This window comes from Castor canadensis, chromosome 6 (genome assembly GCF_047511655.1).
Source record: "Castor canadensis chromosome 6, mCasCan1.hap1v2, whole genome shotgun sequence".
Lineage (NCBI taxonomy): Eukaryota > Metazoa > Chordata > Mammalia > Rodentia > Castoridae > Castor > Castor canadensis.
The window spans coordinates 102,427,098-102,448,831 of record NC_133391.1 but is presented as its reverse complement, the minus strand read 5'-3'; the positions used below and the strand labels follow the sequence as shown (position 1 = coordinate 102,448,831).

General features: G+C 36.4%; 1 protein-coding gene and 1 long non-coding RNA gene across 5 annotated transcripts in view; one reads left to right on the top strand and one right to left on the bottom strand.

Annotated features, from left to right (window-relative positions):
• Adgrv1 (adhesion G protein-coupled receptor V1) overlaps positions 1-21,734 on the top strand; it is a 609,243-nt gene that overhangs the window by 266,347 nt on the left and 321,162 nt on the right. For all 4 annotated transcript variants that reach the window (XM_074077095.1, XM_074077094.1, XM_074077093.1 and 1 more), the window contains one exon: positions 4,957-5,057. In XM_074077095.1, coding sequence (XP_073933196.1) covers positions 4,957-5,057 — 101 coding nt within the window. The remainder of the gene's footprint in view (positions 1-4,956; positions 5,058-21,734) is intronic.
• LOC141424171 (uncharacterized) overlaps positions 1-21,734 on the bottom strand; it is a 63,125-nt gene that overhangs the window by 4,451 nt on the left and 36,940 nt on the right. Inside the window, exon 3 of the long non-coding RNA XR_012449113.1 lies at positions 5,835-5,901. This is a non-coding gene — a long non-coding RNA (uncharacterized lncRNA). The remainder of the gene's footprint in view (positions 1-5,834; positions 5,902-21,734) is intronic.

Here is a 21,734-nt window from a genome sequence, read left to right as displayed (position 1 = left end):
AAAGACAAACTGGGAGAAATGTAATTTAAAATAACTGTGATTTTGTCATAGTTTTTATAATATAATTGTGAAGAACATCAGTATGTTTGAGGTACACATTACTATTTGAATGATAACGTCAAAGAAGCCTCCCGGGCTTTCCCATAACTCTTGATATTGTATATCAAAGACAGATTTTTGGATTGGATATTTCTTGATTTGACTCTTAACACATCTAATAATCTTGTAATCTTAGAGAGAACCTGCAACATTGCATATTCCCTTTCAGTTATAACATCAATAAGTAAACTAATTAATTTTGATGCACTTAGAAGGGAGTCTCCTATCTTTGGAAGGGTTTTAAACTGAGCTTGGAGCTGGGCCAGACCTCACTTGGTTTCACTTCTTTTTTGTTCTTTTGAGATGAGAAAATCCCTTAATACATTATTCAAACCTGAGCTTTACCTTTTAATTGGTGAATGGTTTTATTTACTGTTTATAGATTGCTAACAGTATAAATGCCCACACAATGTCAGTTTTACAGTAAATAGTTGTTTCTAAATTGCTAAATATAAGACTTACAGGTTAAGAAAAGTAACATAATACAAACGCCTTTGAAGCATGATCATTCTTTTGTAAAGTGCTTATAAAAACTGTAAGAATGTTCAGATTGTGCTTTTAATATTTTATAAGCTGAGGTTCTGACAGATTTTCCAGAAAAAAAAGTAGCATTGCCAAATGCCACATTCTTACTTAAAATATTTTTATCTTATTTTCTTTTGGGGAAAGCAGGGCAATTCTGGGGTTTGAACTCAGAGTCTTAAGCGTGCTAGGCAGGCATTTAACTCTACCAATTTAAGTCACACTCTCAGCACTTTTTGCTTTAGTTATTTTTCAAAAATGCTAGGGCCTAGCACTTTTTGCCTGGATCACAGTCCTCCTATTTATACCTTCTGATTAGCTTGGATGACAGGCATGCACCACCCTGCCCAGATTTTTTGAGATGGAGTATTTCTAATTCATTGTCCGGTCTGGTCTCAAGCCATAATCCTCCCAATCTCCATCTCCTGAGTAGCTGATATTGCAGACACAAGCCCCCGTGCCCAACCAAAAATTATTTTTAAAAATAAAAATATTTTCTAAAATTTTCTGTCAAGTTCCAAGAATCATCAGGTTCATATTCTCAGAAATCATTGTCCTAATATAGCTATTATGACTGTGGAGGAGTGTGTATCAAAACATCTTCATTCTGGGCTAAGGCATGGCTTAGGCATTAGAGTGCCTGCCCAGCAAATGTGAGACCCTCAAAACCAAATCAAACCAAAACAAAGAAAAATCCAACTTCTTTCTCACTACTGAATGGAAAGTTTCTCCCAAGAAGAAGAGAAAAAAAATGTGAAAATATACTTAGAACTTTAAAAGATCAGTTTGAAGGGATAACTACAGGTGATAAAGAAGTCGCAAAGCTTAATGTTAATTTTGACATGGCATAAAGATGTTGGATTTCTCTACATATGTATGTATAGGTGTTTTATTTAGGATGAATTTGGCTGCAAATTACAGAAGACAACTGAAAAATAGTGCTCTCTCTCTTTCATTAGTATTGGGGAATTGAACTCAAGTGTTTTTAAGCAAGCACTCTACAACTTGAACTATGCGCCAGTCTTTGGTTTTTGTTTTTGTTTTTTCAACTGGAGTCTTACTAACTTTTGCCCTGACTGGCCTTGAACCAAGATTGTCCTATCTCAGCCAATTAAATATCTGGGATTACATGTGTGAGCCACCATGAATTTTGAACTGTTTGTATTTTATTTCTTTAAACCTTAAGTTTTGGTATCCTGCCCAAAGCCAGATAAATTTCCCTGGTTTAGCACACAGCCTGCTTTCGGTTTTTGGCAGCGTTCTTTTTTTCTAAGTTAAAAAATGAACCAGATAATTATGACACATAATAGTTAAAGGATAAGAGAAACTAGTCCATTTTCCTGCCCCTAGTTTTGAATCCTGCATTACCACCAGGTGTCGTGGTAGCATTTTGATTGAAGCTTTGTATAATTAATTAAATATTTCTGAGTTGGTATGGTTTAATTGTAGTAAATTTGTATCATGAAACAGGAGTATGATGGGGATTACCATTTAAGGGAAATAGCTATGAATAAGCTCTTCTTCTGAACTGGAAAGAATAGTAAATGTGTGTATTTCTCTCTTGCTCAACACTAATGCTCTTGCTGCACATTATTATTGTTCACCAAAATAGACTTACAGTAAAGCGCATGTTTGTGATCATGTGGCTTATAATGAGAAAACTTGTAAGGTCCTGTTTTTAAGTCAGTGTATTATACACACACACACAACTTAAGCTCTTACTTTGAACACTGGTTGTGACCTTCCTGGGAATTCAAAGTGAGTTTTGAACATCAGCTCCAGTAGTATAGAGACTACATAAGTGAAGGAGCAGTATCAGACTGCAGTTTCTGGAGATACACTGTGCACCTGTATGGGTGGATTTTGGAAGCAGCACCCCTGCCTAACACATGCAGGCAGCCTTCCTCCAAATAGATTGCTCCAGATTTCCTGGACAAATGTCTAGAGTAAAAGCCTGGAGTAACACAAAGCCTCCCTTCTTGTGGGACCTTTTTCTACTTTATTAAAATATAAAAATATAATCGAAATCGTTTCCCAAAAGGACTTCTGAGTGGCGTTTCTGAACAGAAAATGAGTCAGAAAACTCCATGTGGGCATTTTCCAGATGGCCATTGCATTTGTGTTAGTATGTGGTATGCTCTAAAAGCTTGTTTCATGGCTTCAGAAAAGATAAGAAAACAAAATATTAAGTGAGTGCACTGTCTCCTATTTGGCAAGGAGTTTTGACATAATTAAATGAGGTAATACATGCAAAGTAGTTGACAAAGCACTATACACATGCCAGTAGTTGCAATGCTTCATTAATTCTTAGGCAAAATAATCCTCTTGAGGACAAGAGTGGGGTAAAAGTCTCAAATGAAAAAGCAAGTGGATTGCCATATGCAGCATATTCAAGTTTTAAAATATTCTGCCTTTAAAATATAGCATTAAAAGAAAATTTTCTGAATTGCAAGGAAAAGATTGTGTATCAGTGCTGGGGTTTTAACATCCTCTTGATTAGTGTAAATAGGTGAATTCAAGTAGATTTTAAAATAGTAAGAATAATTTTTTTCATGCCACTTAGAAATTTAAATCAAGTTTAAATTCATTGTGTAGGAAAGAAAACATTTTGTTCCTGGTGTTGGCATGCAGTCGTATACAGCTGAGGTTCATAACTACAAGTGCTCTAATTACATAACTATTTCTAGAATTTAAAAAAAAAAAAAGGATAAATACCTGACCTTAATTTTGGTGGTGCCATTTACATTCTTATCCCTGAAAAATCATATTCATCTCCCTAAACATCTCTATTTAACCAAGCCATTCATTCTTAGAAACTTAGATTAGAAATCATTGTAAAGGCATAAAAGTTTTTCTCCTTAGAATTGGACTTTGATCACATGATAAAGCGAGAACACACAAGGGAGGTATGAGGATAGGCAAGACACCCAAAAAACTAGCTAGCATTTGTTGCCCTCAACGCAGAGAAACTAAAGCAGATACTTTAAAGCAACTGAGGCCAATAGGAGAAGGGGACCAGGAACTAGAGAAAAGATTAGTTCAAGAAGAATTAACTTAGAAGGTAACACACATGTACATGAAATCAATGCATGTTAACTCCCTGTATAGCTATTCTTTTTTTTTTCTTTTATTATTCATATGTACATACAAGGCTTGGGTCATTTCTCCCCCCCTGGCCCCACCCCCTCCCATACCACCCACTCTGCCCCCTCCCTCTCCCCCCCCCTCAATACCCAGCAGAAACTATTTTGCCCTGGTATGCACATATGAATAATAAAAGAAAAATGAAAAAAAAATTTTTGTTGTAGAGAGAGTATAAGCTATAATAGGAAGGAACAATGGTTTTTGCTGGTTGAGATAAGGATAGCTATACAGGGCATTGACTCACATTGATTTCCTGTGGGTGTGTGTTACCTTCTAGGTTAATTCTTTTTGATCTAACCTTTTCTCTAGTTCCTGGTCCTCTTTTCCTATTGGCCTCAGTTGCTTTTAAGGTATCTGCTTTAGTTTCTCTGCGTTAAGGGCAACAAATGCTAGCTAGTTTTTTAGGTGTCTTACCTATCCTCACTCCTCCCTTGTGTGCTCTCACTTTTATCATGTGCTCAAAGTCCAATCCCATTGTTGTGTTTGCCCTTGATCTAATGTCCACATATGAGGGAGAACATACGATTTTTGGTCTTTTGGACCAGGCTAACCTCACTCAGAATGATGTTCTCCAATTCTATCCATTTACCAGCGAATGATAACATTTCGTTCTTCTTCATGGCTGCATAAAATTCCATTGTGTATAGATACCACATTATCTCAACCAGCAAAAACCCTTGGTCCTTCCTATTATTGCTTATACTCTCTCTTCAACAAAATTAGAGATAAGGGCAGAATAGTTTCTGCCTGGTAGTGAAGGGTAAGGGGAGATAAGGGGGAGGGGCGAGTAAGAGAGGGGGGAAAGGGGGAGAAATGACCCAAACAATGTATGCACATATGAATAAAATAAAAATTAAAAAAAAGTTTTTCTCCTTAAATAGTAAAACTTAACTAATGTGAACAGAAAATCAAATGTTTATTAAAATTATTAATCTGCTTATTTTGTGATTTCTTTTTAACAACATGCAGATATTTGAAAATTAGTTATCCATTGGGCTACTGATAGGTGTGAAGATTTTATATGTCAGATTAAATGAAGTAGACTAAAATTTCAATGTAATCTTTGCAGAGCTGACATATTATGCAGCATAGGCAGGCCATGTGTGCTTAACTGTCCCAAAGAATTTTACTGTGTACTGTTTGTCTCTTCATGGATTATGAAACCACACATGGACTCTTTTGTTTCTACAGGTCTTTGCTTGGCTGTTCTTTCCCATATCTTCTGTGCCAGGTACTCCATGTTTGCAGCTAAACTTCTGACTCACATGATGGCTGCCAGCTTAGGTGCACAGGTAGGAGAGCTCTGGCATTTCTGATTCATCAAAAGGTGTTCATGTTTTTGTTTTTTCTATTGTCCTTGAACTGAATGTCCAAGTAAAGTTTATCTCAACTTAGCTGAAGTAAGCTTGTTTAGTTTGGCAAGAGAGGAGGATGAGGAAGGAGAACAGTATAAGGAAATGAGAATATCAGGCCTAAAATTTATTTTGTAAATTTTTTCCCATGGAGAAATACTTTAATATTATCATTTACAAGAAGATGGCTTCTTTGCAAAGCAGTCTAGTACATGCTAAGTATGCTATTTAATTTGCTTGAATAAAATATGCTATGTTATAAATTCTTTATATGAAGGGCATTGATATGATTTATACCAGTGTTGGGGTATAGTTCAATGGTAGAGCATATACTTAGCATTAGCGTGTATCAAGCTCTAGGTTCAATCCTTAGCACCAAAAAAAGATGACATACACTTTAAAACATCTGGATATATTGTTTTGTTTCACTTGATCTAATAGAATACACTTTGAAAGAACTTTCTGTTTTGAAAAATTGTTCAGTTGTTTCTGTAGAAGAAACAGTATGAAAAACATCAAGTTACTCACTGGCATGCAATTTAAAGCATACAGTTGAAACTGAGGCACAGAAGGCAGATCAAAACTTGAAATTAAACAACTTTTGTAACCATGAGGTGTTCACAATAGATGTACATATGAAAAAACTGTAATACAGTATGCTGTGGGATCGTGAACTATGTGCAAACTCATCTATGAATATAATGGATGAGGACTTACTATTTTTGTGGAGGTCAAGAAAGTCTTCACAGAGAAGGTGATATTTGATCTGGATCTCAAATTTGAGCTATTGAGAAAGGGAAAGAAGGGCATAGCGATTTGTACAGGCATAGGGGGAGGAGAAGCATAGTCATTTCTAAGAAGGCAGAACAAGGATGTGCTGTATAATGTTCTTTTTGAGACATTTAAATATTTTATAAAATTAAAGTCCCCCTTTTCTGGATGGAGGACACTTCTGGAGAGCACACCAGTGCCCTGTCCTTGATTGGGCACTGGTTGTATACATGCATTCAACTCGTATAAATGCATTGTGTAGTATACTTAAAAGTGCATGTTTGCTTTTTTAGAATGCTAAAGTGCACTCCATTGAACTCAGCAGAAATTTGAAAAATAACATTAGTGGAGAGGCTAAAATACAAAATGGAAAATTATCTAGGGCATTGGTATCCTGTCACCTTTTTGTCTCAGGAATGAATATTACCTGTAAATTTCATAACTTTATTTTTCAGAGAACAATCCAAGGCTGAATTCTAAGTAGTGGGTCCCAGAATGTGTTTTTAAAGTACCTATGAACTACGGAAGGTAGCAGCTTGTTACCAATAGGGGTTTGCATTGAATATGACAGGGCTATTTTTATTACCTTGGTATCCTGTCTTAGCTGTCCAATCTTGCCTTTGCTTCGTGTATGTAAGATCACAGAGAACCTGCCTTCCATAATTAGAGTTTACTTGGCTGTGTTCACCACCCATTTTGGTGACTGTTTGACAGCAGAATTTGTACAAGACTTAATTATAGCACCATAGAATTACAAGCAATTCTTCAGCATCCTAGAAGACAAATTTGCTCATGTCTAGGGATGTGAAAGAAAGACCCAGAATTTATAAGTTGGAGCATTGCCTTCAGGTACACATTGTACCTAACATTGGAGAAACTGATTAGTCAAATTCACTTTTTCGACATTATCTTAGAATAGACAAAGCAATGTGGCATGGAAAATCAGAAAATATATGCCTTGCAACACACAATAAAAACTATTTCCATAGTTTATTTTTGGTGGGAGAAATTGGTATATTGTTGATATAAAGTAAAATTTTTGGTTTACCTATCTACATGTATTTTTAAAATACTCCTTAAAAAGGGATAATTACCTCCCTTAAAACCTTTAGCTAATGTTTTTTAAAAATTCTTAGGCACTCCAAAATGAGAAATGAAGTTGACTGCAGGAATTTGGTTTTTCTGAATTTTAAAGGGTTTATAGCTACAGCTACAGAATCTTCTTATATAATTTTTATTAGGATATATTCATTATATGGGGGGATCAATTGTCACAATTCCAATTAGACTTATATTGTACATTATTTATATTGCCCCCATCATCTCTTTCCCTCAACCCCTCCCCACCCCACTTAAAGCAATTGCAAGAGGTTCCTTAGTTCTGTTTCATATACATATAAGAAGTCCATCTACCATATATGCTCACCTTAATGTCCTTCCCTCCTCCACCCCCCCCCACTAGTACCCCTACCACACACCCACTGTACTTATTTTACAGTCCTGGTTTTTGTTATTAATATTGAAGTTGATATTCAAAGGGATGTCTCAATGTATGCCCATGTGGTTGTGCTTTACTTTGGTCCGTTCAACCCCTTCCATTTCTCTCCTCCTACCCTCCCATTTTTTTTCACAGCTTTCAGTATACATCCTTTATCCTCTACCTTCACATCTTATGTTATACGATATTACTGATGCTCCCTCATTCTCTTTTCCTTTCCCTCTTTCCCCGAGTTCCATAGAGTAGTTCCAGTGTTACAAACATGTTCTACATCTGAGTTTGTATATGAACATGCTTGTTTTTGTGTATACGTTTATCTTTGGATCTATCTTCCACACATGAGAGAAAACTTGACTTTTGTGTTTCTGATACTGGCTTACTTCACTTAACATGCGTGATGTCCTCCAATTGCATAACCACATGTCATTATTCCTTATGGCTGAGTAACACTGCGTTGTGTATATATACCACAGTTTCTTGATCCATTCATCAGTTGTAGGGCACCTGGGTTGTTTCCAAAGTTTGGCTATTGTGAATAGTGATGCGATGAACATTAGTGTACAGGTGTCTCTACTGTATCCTGTCTTATGTTCCTGTGGGTAGATGCCCAGGAACAATATCACTGGATTATATGGCAGTTCTATCTCTAGTTTTTTTTTCTTTGAGGAATTTCCATACTGCCTTCCATTATTGGTGGTGCATCCCCACCAACAGTGTATAACAGTTCCTGTTTTGCCACATCTTTGCCAGAATTTATTGTTGTTATGACCCTTGAGTATGGCCATTCTAACAGGGGTGAGATGAAACCTTAGTGTTGTTTTGATTTGCATCTCTTTTATTTAGGAAAGTGGAACACTTCTTCATGTATTTACTGGCTATTTGTACCTCTTCCTTTGAGAATCCCATGTTTAATTCATGTGCCCATTTCTTCATTGGGGTGTTGATTCTTTGGGGGTTGAGTTTTTTGAGTTCCTTGTAGATTATGGATATTAGTCCTTTAGCAGATGAGTAGCTGGCAAAGATTTTCTCCCATTCTATGGACTGTCTCTTGAGTCTGGTGACTGTTTCCTTTGCTGTGCAGCAGCTCTTTAGTTTGATGTAGTCCCCTTTTGTTCATTGCTTCTCTTAGATGCTGAGCCTTTTGAGTTCTGTTTAGGAAGTCATTCCCTATACTTATTTGATCCAGTATATTTCCTATTGCTTCTTGGAGTTGTTTCAGGGTTTCAGGCCTTATATTAAGGTCTTTGATCCACTTTGAGTTGATTTTGGTACAGGGTGAAACACAGGGATCTAGTTTCAGTCTTCTACATGTGGATATCTAGTTTTCCTAGCAGCATTTGTTGAAGAGGCTGTCTGTTGTCCATCATGTGTTTTGGTGTCCTTTGTTGAAGATCATTTGGCTATAGATGCATGGGTTTATGTCTGGATCTTCTATTCTGATCGAATAGTCTTCCTATCTGTTTTTATGCCAATACCATGCTGTTTTTGTTGTTATGACTGAAGTATAGTTTGAAGTCGGGTACTGTGATGCCTCCAGCATTGGACTTTTGGTCAGAATTGCTTTGGCTATTCAAGGTCTTTTATGTTTGCTTATGTATTTCACGATTGATTTTTCTATTTCTGTGCAGAATGTCATTGGAATTTTGATAGGGATTGTGTCGAACATGTAGATTGCTTTTGGTAGTAGCGTCATTTTCACAATGTTGATTCTATCAATCCACGAACATGGAAAGTTTTTCTATTTTCTGATGTCTTCTTTAATTTCTGTCTTCAGTGGTTCATACTTTTTATTGAAAAGGTCTTTGGTTTCTTTCGTTAAATTTATTCCAAGGTACTTTATTGTTTTTGAGGCTATTGTAAATGGGATTGTTTCCCTGATTTCTTTCTCAGTCAGTTTGTTGTTGGTATACAGAAAGGCTACTGATTTCTGTATGTTAATTTTGTATCCTGCTACTTTGCCAAAGGAGTTTATGATGTTTAATAGTTTTTTTGGTAGAGTTTTGGGGGTCTCTTAGGTACAGGATCATATCATCTGTGAATAGGGATAGTTTGACTTCTTCCTTCCCTATTTGAATCCCTTTTATTTCTTGCTCTTGTCTTATTGCTCTGTCTAGGAGTTCTGAAACTATATTGAATAGGAGTAGAGAAAGTGGACAGCCTTGTCTTGTTCCTGACTTTAACAGGAACGGTTTCAGTTGTTCTCCATTTAGTGTATGATGTTGGCTCTAGGTTTGGCATATTAAAAATTTCTTGGACCCTCCAAAATGAGAAATGAAGTTGACTGCAGGAACTCAGGTCACTGGCTTTCTGAATTTTTAAAGGGTTTATAGCTCTAGTTACAGAATCTTGCTAATGGGGGTTATTGTAGTTCCAGAGTTGGATCTCTCATTTGAGATGCTCCATTAATGTTATGTTGACATCGTTAGAGTTAAATTTACTCCATAGATGTCTTCAAAATACTTGCTTGACTTTTGATTCTTGATAAGGGAGTAAAACGTTGAAAACCAACCTGTGTGTTTGAGTTGTGAAAACTCTGCAGACAGGTCTGCCGAGAACTTGGCTTCAAATCTTTATTCTTTTCTTAGGGCTTAGTTGAATGACTTTTGTGGGAAAGTAAAGAAAGGAAATGTCATAATCTTTGACTTCCTTTTGGAACCATGAGGTACAATATGTTCACAAACCAGGCAATCAGGAAAGCATGCTTAAGTCTGGCTTTACTTCTCTACCTCTAGAAACATATAGAGTATTTTATCCATAATTAATTATATGATGTATGTATATTCAGAACTGGAGGAAGATAGACAAGATTCTAAAGGTCATTCTTGCTTTAAAAGTCAAATGATGCTGGCAGAGTGGCTCAAGTGGTAGAGCGCCTGCCTAGAAAGGGTGAGGCCTTGAGTTCAAACCCAAGTACTGCCAAAAAACTAAACAAAAAAAAGTCAAATGATAATGGTTTAATCTGGAGATTTTCATTCTATCACCTTTGAATATCATTGAATATAACTTGCCAGCAGGTGGCAGTAGAAGATTTTTTTTTCAAACTTGTCCGTCTAGCAGTGATAGGATTCATTTAAAAAAAAATTCAGACATACTTTGATAGTACTTCTTTGCCTAGAGAGTGTTTGTCTATAGCATAGCAAATGCACATTTTTGGGTTCTTACCTTTGTTTTTTTATCCCCTCTATTAATACATTAGTAAGGTAGCAAAAGAAAGCTTGTATATAACTGGCGTTGCTAGTTGTGTACATATCTTGCTACTATTTGTTTTCATTTAAATTTAGGGGCATAGAATTATTTTAATCATCATATTTGTGCTGTGATAAGCACTAAGAAGTATGTTATTGATGTGGGAAAATGTGTTTATTAGAATATCACACTTAGAAATTTTGAGATAAGTTTTGAATTTTCAATAGTTTTTCAAAAAGTATGTATTTTTATTCCATGCTAAGTCATGCTTTTCTATTTATCTAAAAGAAAATGGTTAAGTGGCAAGAAATTATGGGACCATACACTTAAAGTATGATGTGAAAAACATGGCATTGGGTGATATTTCTGGGGAAAAACATCTAATTCTGTCTTTGGGATTTTTATCTTAGGATCACATTGCCAACCTTTGTGTGCCCTGATAAGGCTCGTAAACAACTGGGACAGAGGACAAGTTTGCAGGTCAGGGTTCTCAGTGCTGGGATTCTATCAGGAAAAGCAATTCTCCAAATCTAAAAAAAGAACATAAGTTTTCTCTTAGAAAACATGATGATAAGATAGAACTGTATTTACTCTGATTAATGATACTTTACAAGGGGGAAATATTGGGCTTTCTGCTTTGTTTTGTTTTTTAAATTGCTATTTTACTTAAGCACATTTTCTGAAAATGAATAACAAATTTGTTAAGAAAAGAAATTTAAGTAAGTAAATATGATTACACTTACCAGTAAGGTTATACATTGTCTGACCTTAGATGCTGATATGAATATATAAGACTTTGAAATAAATTACATTTTTATTTGGGTATGCAGAAGTTTTAGCTTAAGGCCTTCTCCTGAAGAAGGCCATAAAATACTTTACCATTTTGAAGACTATTATCTGGAATTTAGCAAAAGTTGGGCTGTCGGTATCTTTTTTTGTAATTTTTCATTCCACAACATTTTGGGATGTCTTTTTGCAATGTCTTTTTTCCGAGGGATCCAAGTCAGACACACTTTCTAAAGGATTCACCTTTAATCTGGGGTTTATGCCATTCTAGCTTTGCATATCTGGCATCTTGGAGAATCTTTGAGACTCACTGTGCGTGACTGAAGACAAAAGCCATGGGTGACCTCCTAAAGCCAGCATCTTCTGGATAAAACAGGGCCTGTTTTTTTTTTTTTTTTCCCCAAGCAGCCTGAACTGACTGTTTTGCTGAGACTGTTAACTCAAGAAGGTCATTGTGTGATTAGGGCCTAAAAACACATATCTAACTAGCATTTTTTTAAAATCAGTTGAAGCAAGTAAGATAAGAGACTGTAAATAGAACACAACAGAGTTTTCCTTAGCAAGTTTTGATTACTCACATATTAAGCAGACTACCCTTTGTTATTTCTGCTCTTGCTACTTAAAAGAAAAAGGGTTTTAAGAGTTTAAGCCAGATCTTAGCTTGAAGATTGGGACCTTGAGAAGCTCAAAGGGTCATTATTTAGAACTTTTTATGATTTATATGGTTAGTGCAGACATAAATGAATCAAAAAAAGTGTTCCCTAAACTTCAGTGCAGGATACAACCTGTTAAAGTTCAGATTCTGAATCACTAACACTCAGTGGGGTTTCAGATCATGGTGTTTTAGAGGTTGGACAAGGTAATTATAACCTATAAACACTTCTGGTGGTTTTTCCTGTTGTTGTTGCTGTTGTTATTACTAAATCTAAACTATCAACCTATTTTCCGTATGACAAAATATTTTTAAGAAAACCCATTAGTGAAATTTTACTTTCATTTAAAAAGAATTAAAAAAACAAAAAATGAATGAAAAAGTCATTGCCTTTAAAACTACTTCCATTTATCTTTCTTTTCTTTTTGGTTTCTCTTTTGTTCTGTTTTTTCCCTTTAAAAAATTTAATTGATACATAATACTTCTACCTATTCAATACATACGCTCGATGTATAATGACCAGGGCAATTAGCGTTTCCACGACCTCAAACATTTATTATCTCTATGTGCTGGGAACTTACAGACTCTTCTAGTTATTTTGATCTAGACAACAAAATGTCATAAACTATATGTTGCTATAGAACACTAGGACTAATCCCATCCATGTAATTTGATTTTGGTACCTGTTATCCAATCTGTCATTATCCCTCCTCTCCTCTCCCTTCCCAGCCTCTCACAGCTACTATTCTACTCTCTATGTCTATGAGGTCAACTTTTAAGACTTTTGCTGCTGCTTTCTATGGGTGTTTTTTCCCTTTGTTTCTCTCTGGGTCTAAGAAAGAGAAAAATCTTTAGCCAAGCAAACTAATATATGATACAGAGTACAGATGAGGTTTTTATTTTCATGTTTCTCGTAGCCTTTCACACTTTGAAGAAATTATCAATATGGTTTTGGATATGAGATAAACCACTAGGTAAAATCTATAACCAATTCCCCTTTCTTATAAAAAAGAAAAAAAACAAACCAAAACTTGGGAGTGGCTCACTTTAGTATTGATGACTACATAAGGCTTTGATTTTTATACAAAACATTTCTGAGGTATTGAACTGTATTTTTCCTACATTTTGAGATTACTTTGGTGAACATGACTAAAGAGCATTCTGCACACAGATAGGAATACAAATTTAAATTGGATTTATTAAGCAATTTGACACTATCTAGGTATACTCATCCATCTGGCAAAAATATTATCACATGCCATTTAACAATCCAGTCTTGAAATTAACAAAAAGAAATTGAACAAACCCTCATCACAGGTCTGGGTCATCATTTATCCTTAACTTGACCACTCTCATTTCATCTACCATATGCCCAATATAGAGATTGTGTAACGGGAAATACCAAGCAAGATCTGCACATATAAAGCATGTAAATAACAATCTAAGGTAGTAACCTTATGGTAAGAATTAGGTGTATGTGTGCTGAGAATAAGATGGCTTCTTCTGCAGAGTACTGTATAGTCAGTCCTACATAGGCTGAGGATAAAGGGCCTTGAAAAGGCTCTGTGGTGAAAATGGAACCTGAGCTGGTTGTTGAAGTCTGTGTCAGGTTTCTCTGCCCCACTGTAGGTGGGACAGAGAACAAGAATAAAGGTATTGAAGTTATAGTGAATCTGGTGAGCTTCATTTTGGTAAGGCGTGCAGATGTCCACTGAGAAATAGAGAAGTCTTAATTGTAGGTTAAGTGGGTCCATATTTTCTCACAAATGTGAGGAGTTTGAACTCGCAGTGGAGTTAGTCCATAAAATTACAGTATGAAAGAAGTATTTTTAAGGAATAATCTTGCTATGAGGAATTAAGTCAAAAAATGGATTAAAGCAGATAGATGGAGAGGCTGGAATCAGAAGGACTAGTTTAGAAAGACAAGGTGGCAACTTTTTGATGGTTATGATGGACTGTGAGCTTGTGCAATGGTGATGGCAGCAAAAGGTCAAAGGAAGGAACACAAACTAATAAAACTGCCCTGCATTGCCTTATGGAAGTTTTGCAGTTTCTTATCTTTAAATATAAAGACCACAATGTGAATCCTATCTTATTTAATAAACATCAATACAATACTTACTAAACTTTATATAAGGTAGGGATTCTGAGATAGGTGCTTATAACGTTCCTATTTTACAGCTGAGGAAATTGTGTCATAAAGAGTTTAATTATTTGTGCTGGGGCCATGTCGTGGGAAGTAGAACTGGTATTTGAACTTAGGAGCCAGCCTCCAGTCCTTGCTTTTAGCCACTGTGCTGTGCTTCCTCATACATGAGAAATTAGTGAAATTTACTCTCTCACTAAAGGAGGCAGATGATTTCAAGGCAGTTGTGAACTGGTGGTTTCATTTGACTCAAATAGGAAAGGCTGGAAAGTAAGAGTTTGAGACAGAATTGCAACTTTGGGATTAAATTTCCATAGTATATTCAAGCTAATGATTTAGATGTTTTCTGCAAATATGGAGAAGTCTTGATCCTGAAAAATAGGTTCTCTGAGACAGGTTCTGTAGCAAATGTATGACTGTAGAATACACATAGTTAATATCTTTAAAGGTTTACCTTCGTGGCACTGAACTAAGTGATTTACGGACATTGCCTTATTTATTTCACATGAGGTGAGTACTGATACCATCTCTGCTTTGCAGATGGAAAGCAGTGTAAGAGAGATACAGTTACCTGCCTCGCCCCTCAGAGGTAGGATGGTAAGGGAAGAAGGATTTTAATCAAAGTATCTCTGGTTCCAAAACTCATGGGTTTAAACCCCATGATGTTTGGAACGAGAAAGATGATTGTAAGAGAATTATAGTGAAAATTCTTAAATCAAGGAAGGAAAAAAGGTTCAGGTGGAAGGACTGATCATCAGTGGGAAATTAGGCCTCAAATTCAACAAGAACAAGGTCTCTGGAAATCTTGAAGAAAGAAGATGAAAACAGAAAAGTGTAAATAAAGAGCAAATGGATAGGAAGGAAATGGAAGAGGCTCACAGAGGACACCTGGGAGAAGTCTGGCTGTGGCTGGTGACTCAACCACAGAAGGCTTGCTGCAGGGAAACTGGCCCCTGAATTCACCTCCAAAGAGACAGGTCTCTCGCACCCTCAGAGGTATTTTCTTTTCTTGAAATAGAGCTTCCTACAGAGTTCCATGAAAGAGTAATAGAAATTAGTACATTTCTCTTTGGTGCATGTTTTTATTTACACGGTTCAACTGCTTTGAAATTTTGTATCTTTAAGGCGAGTGACTCCCTAGTATTATGCCTTTTGCATTTTATGTTGGAGAAATTTAGGGCGATAGGGTTATTTTTTAAATTTCTTAAATCCAAATTTCTATGCTCCTCCAATTTCGTTAGTATTATTGAACTTCATGTGAACTTGAAATCATTTATGAAATAAATTTGTAACTTGCAATTATCAAATAATTTTATAATCCCTTTTCCAACCAGAAATATTAATGCTATGTTGTGTGCTTTGTGGAATTATGATACATTTGTTTTCAAAATGGTACCAAACTTGAATGTTGATCAAAGTATTGAATTCCAAAAGATATATATATATATACATATATACATTGTATATGTATTTTACCTTTGCAAATTTCCCTTCATATATCAAATTTGTCTTTCTTAAAGTCTTTTGATATTTAAATCCATCTCCTATTTCTCAGCAAGTTTTGAAAATCCAACTCAAATAGACTGTTCTTACTAAATTGAAAATAAGTGGGCATTGAAGAGGTAAAAATAGTATTATGGTCACCCTACTGGGAAATTCAAACTTTCCCAAGTGTTGAAGTAGCAAAGCAACAGAAATAGTGAGTAATACTTTGAACGAGGCTACAGTGACATTATCATTTTGCAACATGGCTTTTGTTACTAGGAAAACTTGAGGCAAATCCAGACTTAACCAGAAAATACCAGTTTGGAGTATTCTATTACAGCTTCAGAAGCATAAACTATCCTTGACTTTTAAAAGACTTCTTTTGAGTCTCTAACTAGGGAAAATCAGTGTATGAGAAAAAAATGTTTTATGAATGTTTAAGGATAGCTCTAAAGAACTTTAACAAATAAGGAAAAGTCCCAGTCCTGGATTAGAAGGACAAATGGGTAACATCCCTGAGCTACAATGAAAACAACCATTGGCAAAATAGTGAGAATGCCTGCCTGCTTTGCAGAGTTGTTATGAAGACAGATAATAAATCATGTTCAGAAAGCATGAAATGAGGTCCCAGGAAGACAGGCTAAAAGGAGGAGGACAAGGATGATTGTTACTGCCACTCAACCTCTAGGGGCCCTTGGGGCTCTGTTCCCTTCAGCCCCCAGTCCACATTCTTAGTGCCCTCTGAATCTGCTTCTCTGTTCTTGAAGTTTTCTTCAGTCAACTGCAAGGGAGGTGATGAATTTTTAGCCCTACCATTTTTAACAATTGGTTCTATCAAGTCTGTGCCCATACTTCTCACTTTCCTGTTCCACAGAGGGTTTTCTGTTGCTCCCCATTATCTATAGGAGACCTTATTAGTAATTTTTATTTCTTTCCATTTTTCAAATGGGCATTTTCTTCAAATTGGAGTGTTTTTCTAAGTGTTTGTTCCCTTATTGCTTGTGTTGAATTGTTGGAACCTTAAAATTTGGACATATGCATATATATGTGTATAGGCATATATTATGCCTAATTAATATATACAGTTATATATATGTATATATGTGGAGTAACTGTGCATTTATGTGTGTTTACACATTTGAAATTTGAAATAGGCTTAGATTTTACCGAGACACTTATTAAATGAAGCACTCAGTACTGCTGAGAACTCTACTAAGCACTTGATATGCACAGCTCCATGTAATCTATACAACTCTCCAGAGGACAGCAGTGTTTGTATTAGTATTAGTATTGCCTGAGACATTACGTTGCTTGGCCCAGATCCCACATCAAGAAAGTAGTCAATTCCAAGGCACAGGCCCCACCCCTCACCAGCCCTCCACAGAGATCTCAGAGCCCTGGGTGCTGCTTTTCCCTCCATGTCAGTGGAGCCTAGTAACAGGGTCTTCCACAGACAGTTTCAGCATTTACTTTACTGCTATACTGATCTTGCTAGCAGGCTCCTTTTCAATCTTGCTTTCTTTTGTAAAGCCTTTCAATGAGTGGCCCTTATACCACTGGGCTTTAGGTTTATGTTTATATAAGCCCAGAAAGTTCAGCCTTCTGAGCTGTAACAGCTTGCTCCACCAAAGGAGCATCTAATATTTAGTTGCTTGTCTGTGTAACTGGGCTTTACATTCCTGAGAGAATAGACTATTCCTTTGTATATCATATACTATGCCAAAAAAGGAGAAGACCAAAATAACAGTCATAAAAATGAAGTAGCCTTTCCTATAGGCTCATAGTTCTGGCCAAGGCCCTATTATCTTCTGGGAACATATATGCTGTGTTCTGCCAGGGATGAGGAGGAGCTTGGTTTAAGCACTGTGTTTTGGTTCTGAGGGTGAATATGGTTGCCAAACTGAAACACTTACAGATCACATATCAACAACCAAGAGGGTTTTGTGGCCAAATTTTATGTGCAGAAGATGGCATGGTACAAGTGACTATGTGGGGTGTAGCATGAAAACTAAGAAATCGCACTGCAAACCCGGGACTCACCTCTAAGTCCCACTCACCCCTATTTTGTTTGTCTATCCCTGCTAGAATATGCAAGTCAAAACTGAATGAAAGGAAACCTTGCAGTACAAATTTCTCAATTTTTGCACGTTAAAGCTTTTTGGTATAGATTTCCTAATAAAACAAAACAAAAATCACAACTAACCATATCTGAGCATTAAGTTGTCCTTCTAGAGTTTATTCCAATCATAATTCCTTCTCTCAATCTTTAGGCAAGCTCATTTTAAGCCACCTTTCTTCTAGGATAGCCTCCAAACTGTTCTTGTGTATTTTTTTTTCTTTTCTTTTTTTCCTCTTGGTGGTACTGGGGGTTGAACTCAGGGCCTCACTCTTGCTAGGTGGGCACTCTACTGCCTGAGCCACTCCACCAGCTCTGTTCTTATGATTTTATCCTGGCTCCTTTCTTTATAATCCATTCACTTCTCAGCAACTGGAGTTGTCTTTTTAAAGACAAAATAGAGCCAAGTCATTCTCCAACACAAATCCCTTCAGGGACAACTTATTGCACATAACAGATGAACCTGTGACCTCTGTCTACCTCAGGGCCAGGCCCTGCCTGTTCTCTGATCTCATCTTCCATCACCACCCTCATTCACTGAGCACCAGCCCCAGGTCTGGGTTTGAGTTCATACCTAAGCCTATAAAGTCCTCTCTCAAGGTTTTGCTCATCCATATTTTCATCCTTATGTCCTTTATTCACAAACAGCTCAGGTTAGTACTTCTGAGTAGCCTCTCCAAGTAGTCCCAACACACATGTCACATAGCTGTTATACTTATTCATATTATATATTAGTATCTAAGTTTTTATCTTCCTTTGTTGTATTTTATATCCTTCCTCCCTTCCTCCCTCTCTACTTCCCATCTCCTAAAATATCAGGTCCATTAGATCAGAGTTGCCTGTCTTTTTCATTGCTGTGTTTCTAATATCTATAAAAAAAGCTTTTAGGCACATATTAGACTTTCATTAAAAACTGTTTAGATAAATGTGAAAACCAGGAAATTATAGGTTTGCCCCTAAGATCATTCTCTAGCAATCTGAAGCTAACCTATCACCAAATAAGCACTTCCTATATTCTTAATTCTTTAAAAAGCAAATCAAAACAATAATTTCTTAAAAAGACATTATTCATATTTTTGGGGACGAGTACTAGAGTTTGAACTCAGGGCCTAGTGCTTGCTAGGCAGACACTCTAGTATTTAAGCCACACCCCCAGCCCTTTTGGCTTTTACTTTTCAGACAGGATCTTGCAGTTTTGACAGGCTGGCCTCAAACTGCTATCTTCCTTATCTCATCTCTGCTTCCCAGGTAGCTGGGAATCCCGGCATGTGATGTGCCATCAGGCCTGGCAGATTATTTATACTCTTTGTTTGTTTGTTTTCAGTGGTATAGAAGTTTGAACTCAGGGCCTCACACTTGCTAGGCAGGGGCTCTAGCACTTGAGTCACTCCACTGGCCCTTTTTGTGTTGTTTATTTCTGAGATGGGGTCTCTGGAACCATTTGCATGGACTGGCATGAACCATTTGCACGTGGTCTGAAGACCACGATCCTCCTAATCTCTGCCTCCTGAGTAGCACCTGTTTATATTATTAAATGTGATGTTGTTTTAATCACCATCTTATGAACAAATCGTATTATACATTTTTAAATGTGTTCAGTCCTGAATTAGTTTTGCCAGAAAAAAATAATTACAAAGGGAAGTTAAGATTCCAAGCCAAGCCCATTTATCTTTTAATCTGACTGTCCTGGAGCCTAATTGTACTTTGTAACATTTTTCATGCTAAAACACATTCTAATTTCTGAGTGGAAACTTCCAGAACATCCTTGCTGTTCTTATAGCCTCTCCCTCCTTCAGAAGTCCACAGAGCAGATGACATAGGCACAAAAGTGGTATTGGTGGTAGGAGAGGTGAGATGGAGGCACAAGGCCAGCTTCCAGAAACCAGCTTCTTGGGTTGAGTAGATGTTTCTGCAGGTGAGTTGAATAGCAAATTTTAAGGTTTCTGAAGCTTGTGGGTATAGATCTGGCTCGTAAAGCAGCTTTCGTAACTTGTTACTGAGGAGCAAGGTTAGTGATAAAAGAAAAAGCCCTGGTATGTGGAAAAGACTTTTCCTACAGTTTTTCCATGTTCCATAGGAATAAAATTTTGTGTTAACTATAGACATTCGTGGCAGACAGTAACGAACTTTAATAGCTAATTCTAAGAAATAGTTAACTAGTAGATGTCTGCCATGCCAAAACAATTCATATAGAACATTCAAGTAAGGATCTAAGGAACAAGGTTGTTACATTGGTAATATATTGGAATTGAGGCTAAGATGAAGAACCTCAACATATGTAGTATGTCTAGACATATCCTTTATGTTTAGTCATTGTCCATAATTGTGAATATCTGAGTTTATATTGTTTTTATGTTTAAAAGCCTTTCAACCTACGAGTACCTGAAAGCATTCCTTATAATGCCTGTGTTTATTAAAACAACTAGATTAATGAGACAAAACAATTACACAACTGTATTACCCTCCCTAAAATTTATTATTTTATTAGCATATAATAGTTGTATAGGGGGATACATTGTGACATTTGCATATGTGCTAACAATATATCTTAGATTTACCCCCTCCATCATTCCTCCTCTTCGTCCCCTCTTCTTAGAACAATTTCAGCAGATTTCATTCTTCTATTTTCATGTATGGATACAAAACACATGTACCATATACACCCTCATTCCCCCTTTCCTATGTACCTACCTCCTGAAAAGATTTATTTTCTCCTCCTACCCTTCATCTTTTTAAATTAAGTGTATATTGATAGTCCAAGGGAGTTTCACCTTGGTACTTCACGTCTGTATATATCATGCTTTTATCAAATTACCTCCCTCCCTTCTGTTATTTGCTCATTCTCTATCACCATGCTCCACTAATATTCAACAGCTTACAGTACAGTACATTATATTATACTCATATGTAGATGGGTTCTTTCAATATTTTTCATTCTCTTTTTCTTTCTCTCTCCCACATCCCATAGCCCCCTCAGACAGACTCACTCATACAATTTTGTTCTCTCTGTCACTATACATTTAACTTACATGTCTAGCTTTAACACATGAGAAAAAAATGTGTGACCTTTGATTTTTTGAGCTTGGCTTACTTCACTTAACATGAAGTTCTTTAGTTCCATCCATTTACCTGCAAACAATATAATTTCATTCTTCTTTATGACTGAATAAAACTCCATTGTGTATATATTTAATATTTTCTTAATCCATTCATCAGTTGCTGGGCATCTGGCCTACTTCCAAAGCTTGGCTATCGTAAGTAGTGCTGCAAGTGGGTATGCAATAAATATGGGTGTGCAAGTGGCTCTATCATATCCTAGAGTACATTCTTTCAGATATATGCCCAAGAGTGGTATCACTGGATCATATGGTAGTTCTATTTTTAGTTTTTTGAGACAACTCCATATTGCTTTCCATAGCAGTTGCACTAATTTACATTTCCACCATCAGTGTTGGAGGATTCCTTTCCCCCCACATCTTGCCAACCTTTTTGTTGGTTGTGTTATTGATGGTAGCCATTCAGACTGGGGTGAGGTAGAATCTCAATGTAGTTTTGATTTGCATTTCCTTATGGCCGAGGATGGTGAGCATTTCTTCATATGTTTATTGGCCATTTGTACTTCTTTCCAGAATTTGCCCATTTACTCAATGGGTTGTTGATGCTTTGAGAGGTTGTTTTTTTGAGCTGTCTGTCTGTTCTGGTTGTTAATCCCTTATCAGATATATAGTTGGCAAAGGTTTTTTTTCCCATTCTGTAGACTGTCTCTTCAGTCTGATGACTGTTTCCTTTGCTGTGAAAAAGCTTTTTAGTTTCATGCAGTCCCATTTGTCAATACTTTCTCTTAATTGCTCAGCTATTGGAGTTCCATTCGTAAAGTTATTATCTGTGCCTTTGTGGTCCACTGTGTTCCCTATTTTTTCCTGGATTAATTTCATTGCTTTAAATCTTACATGAAGATCTTTAATCCATTTTGAATT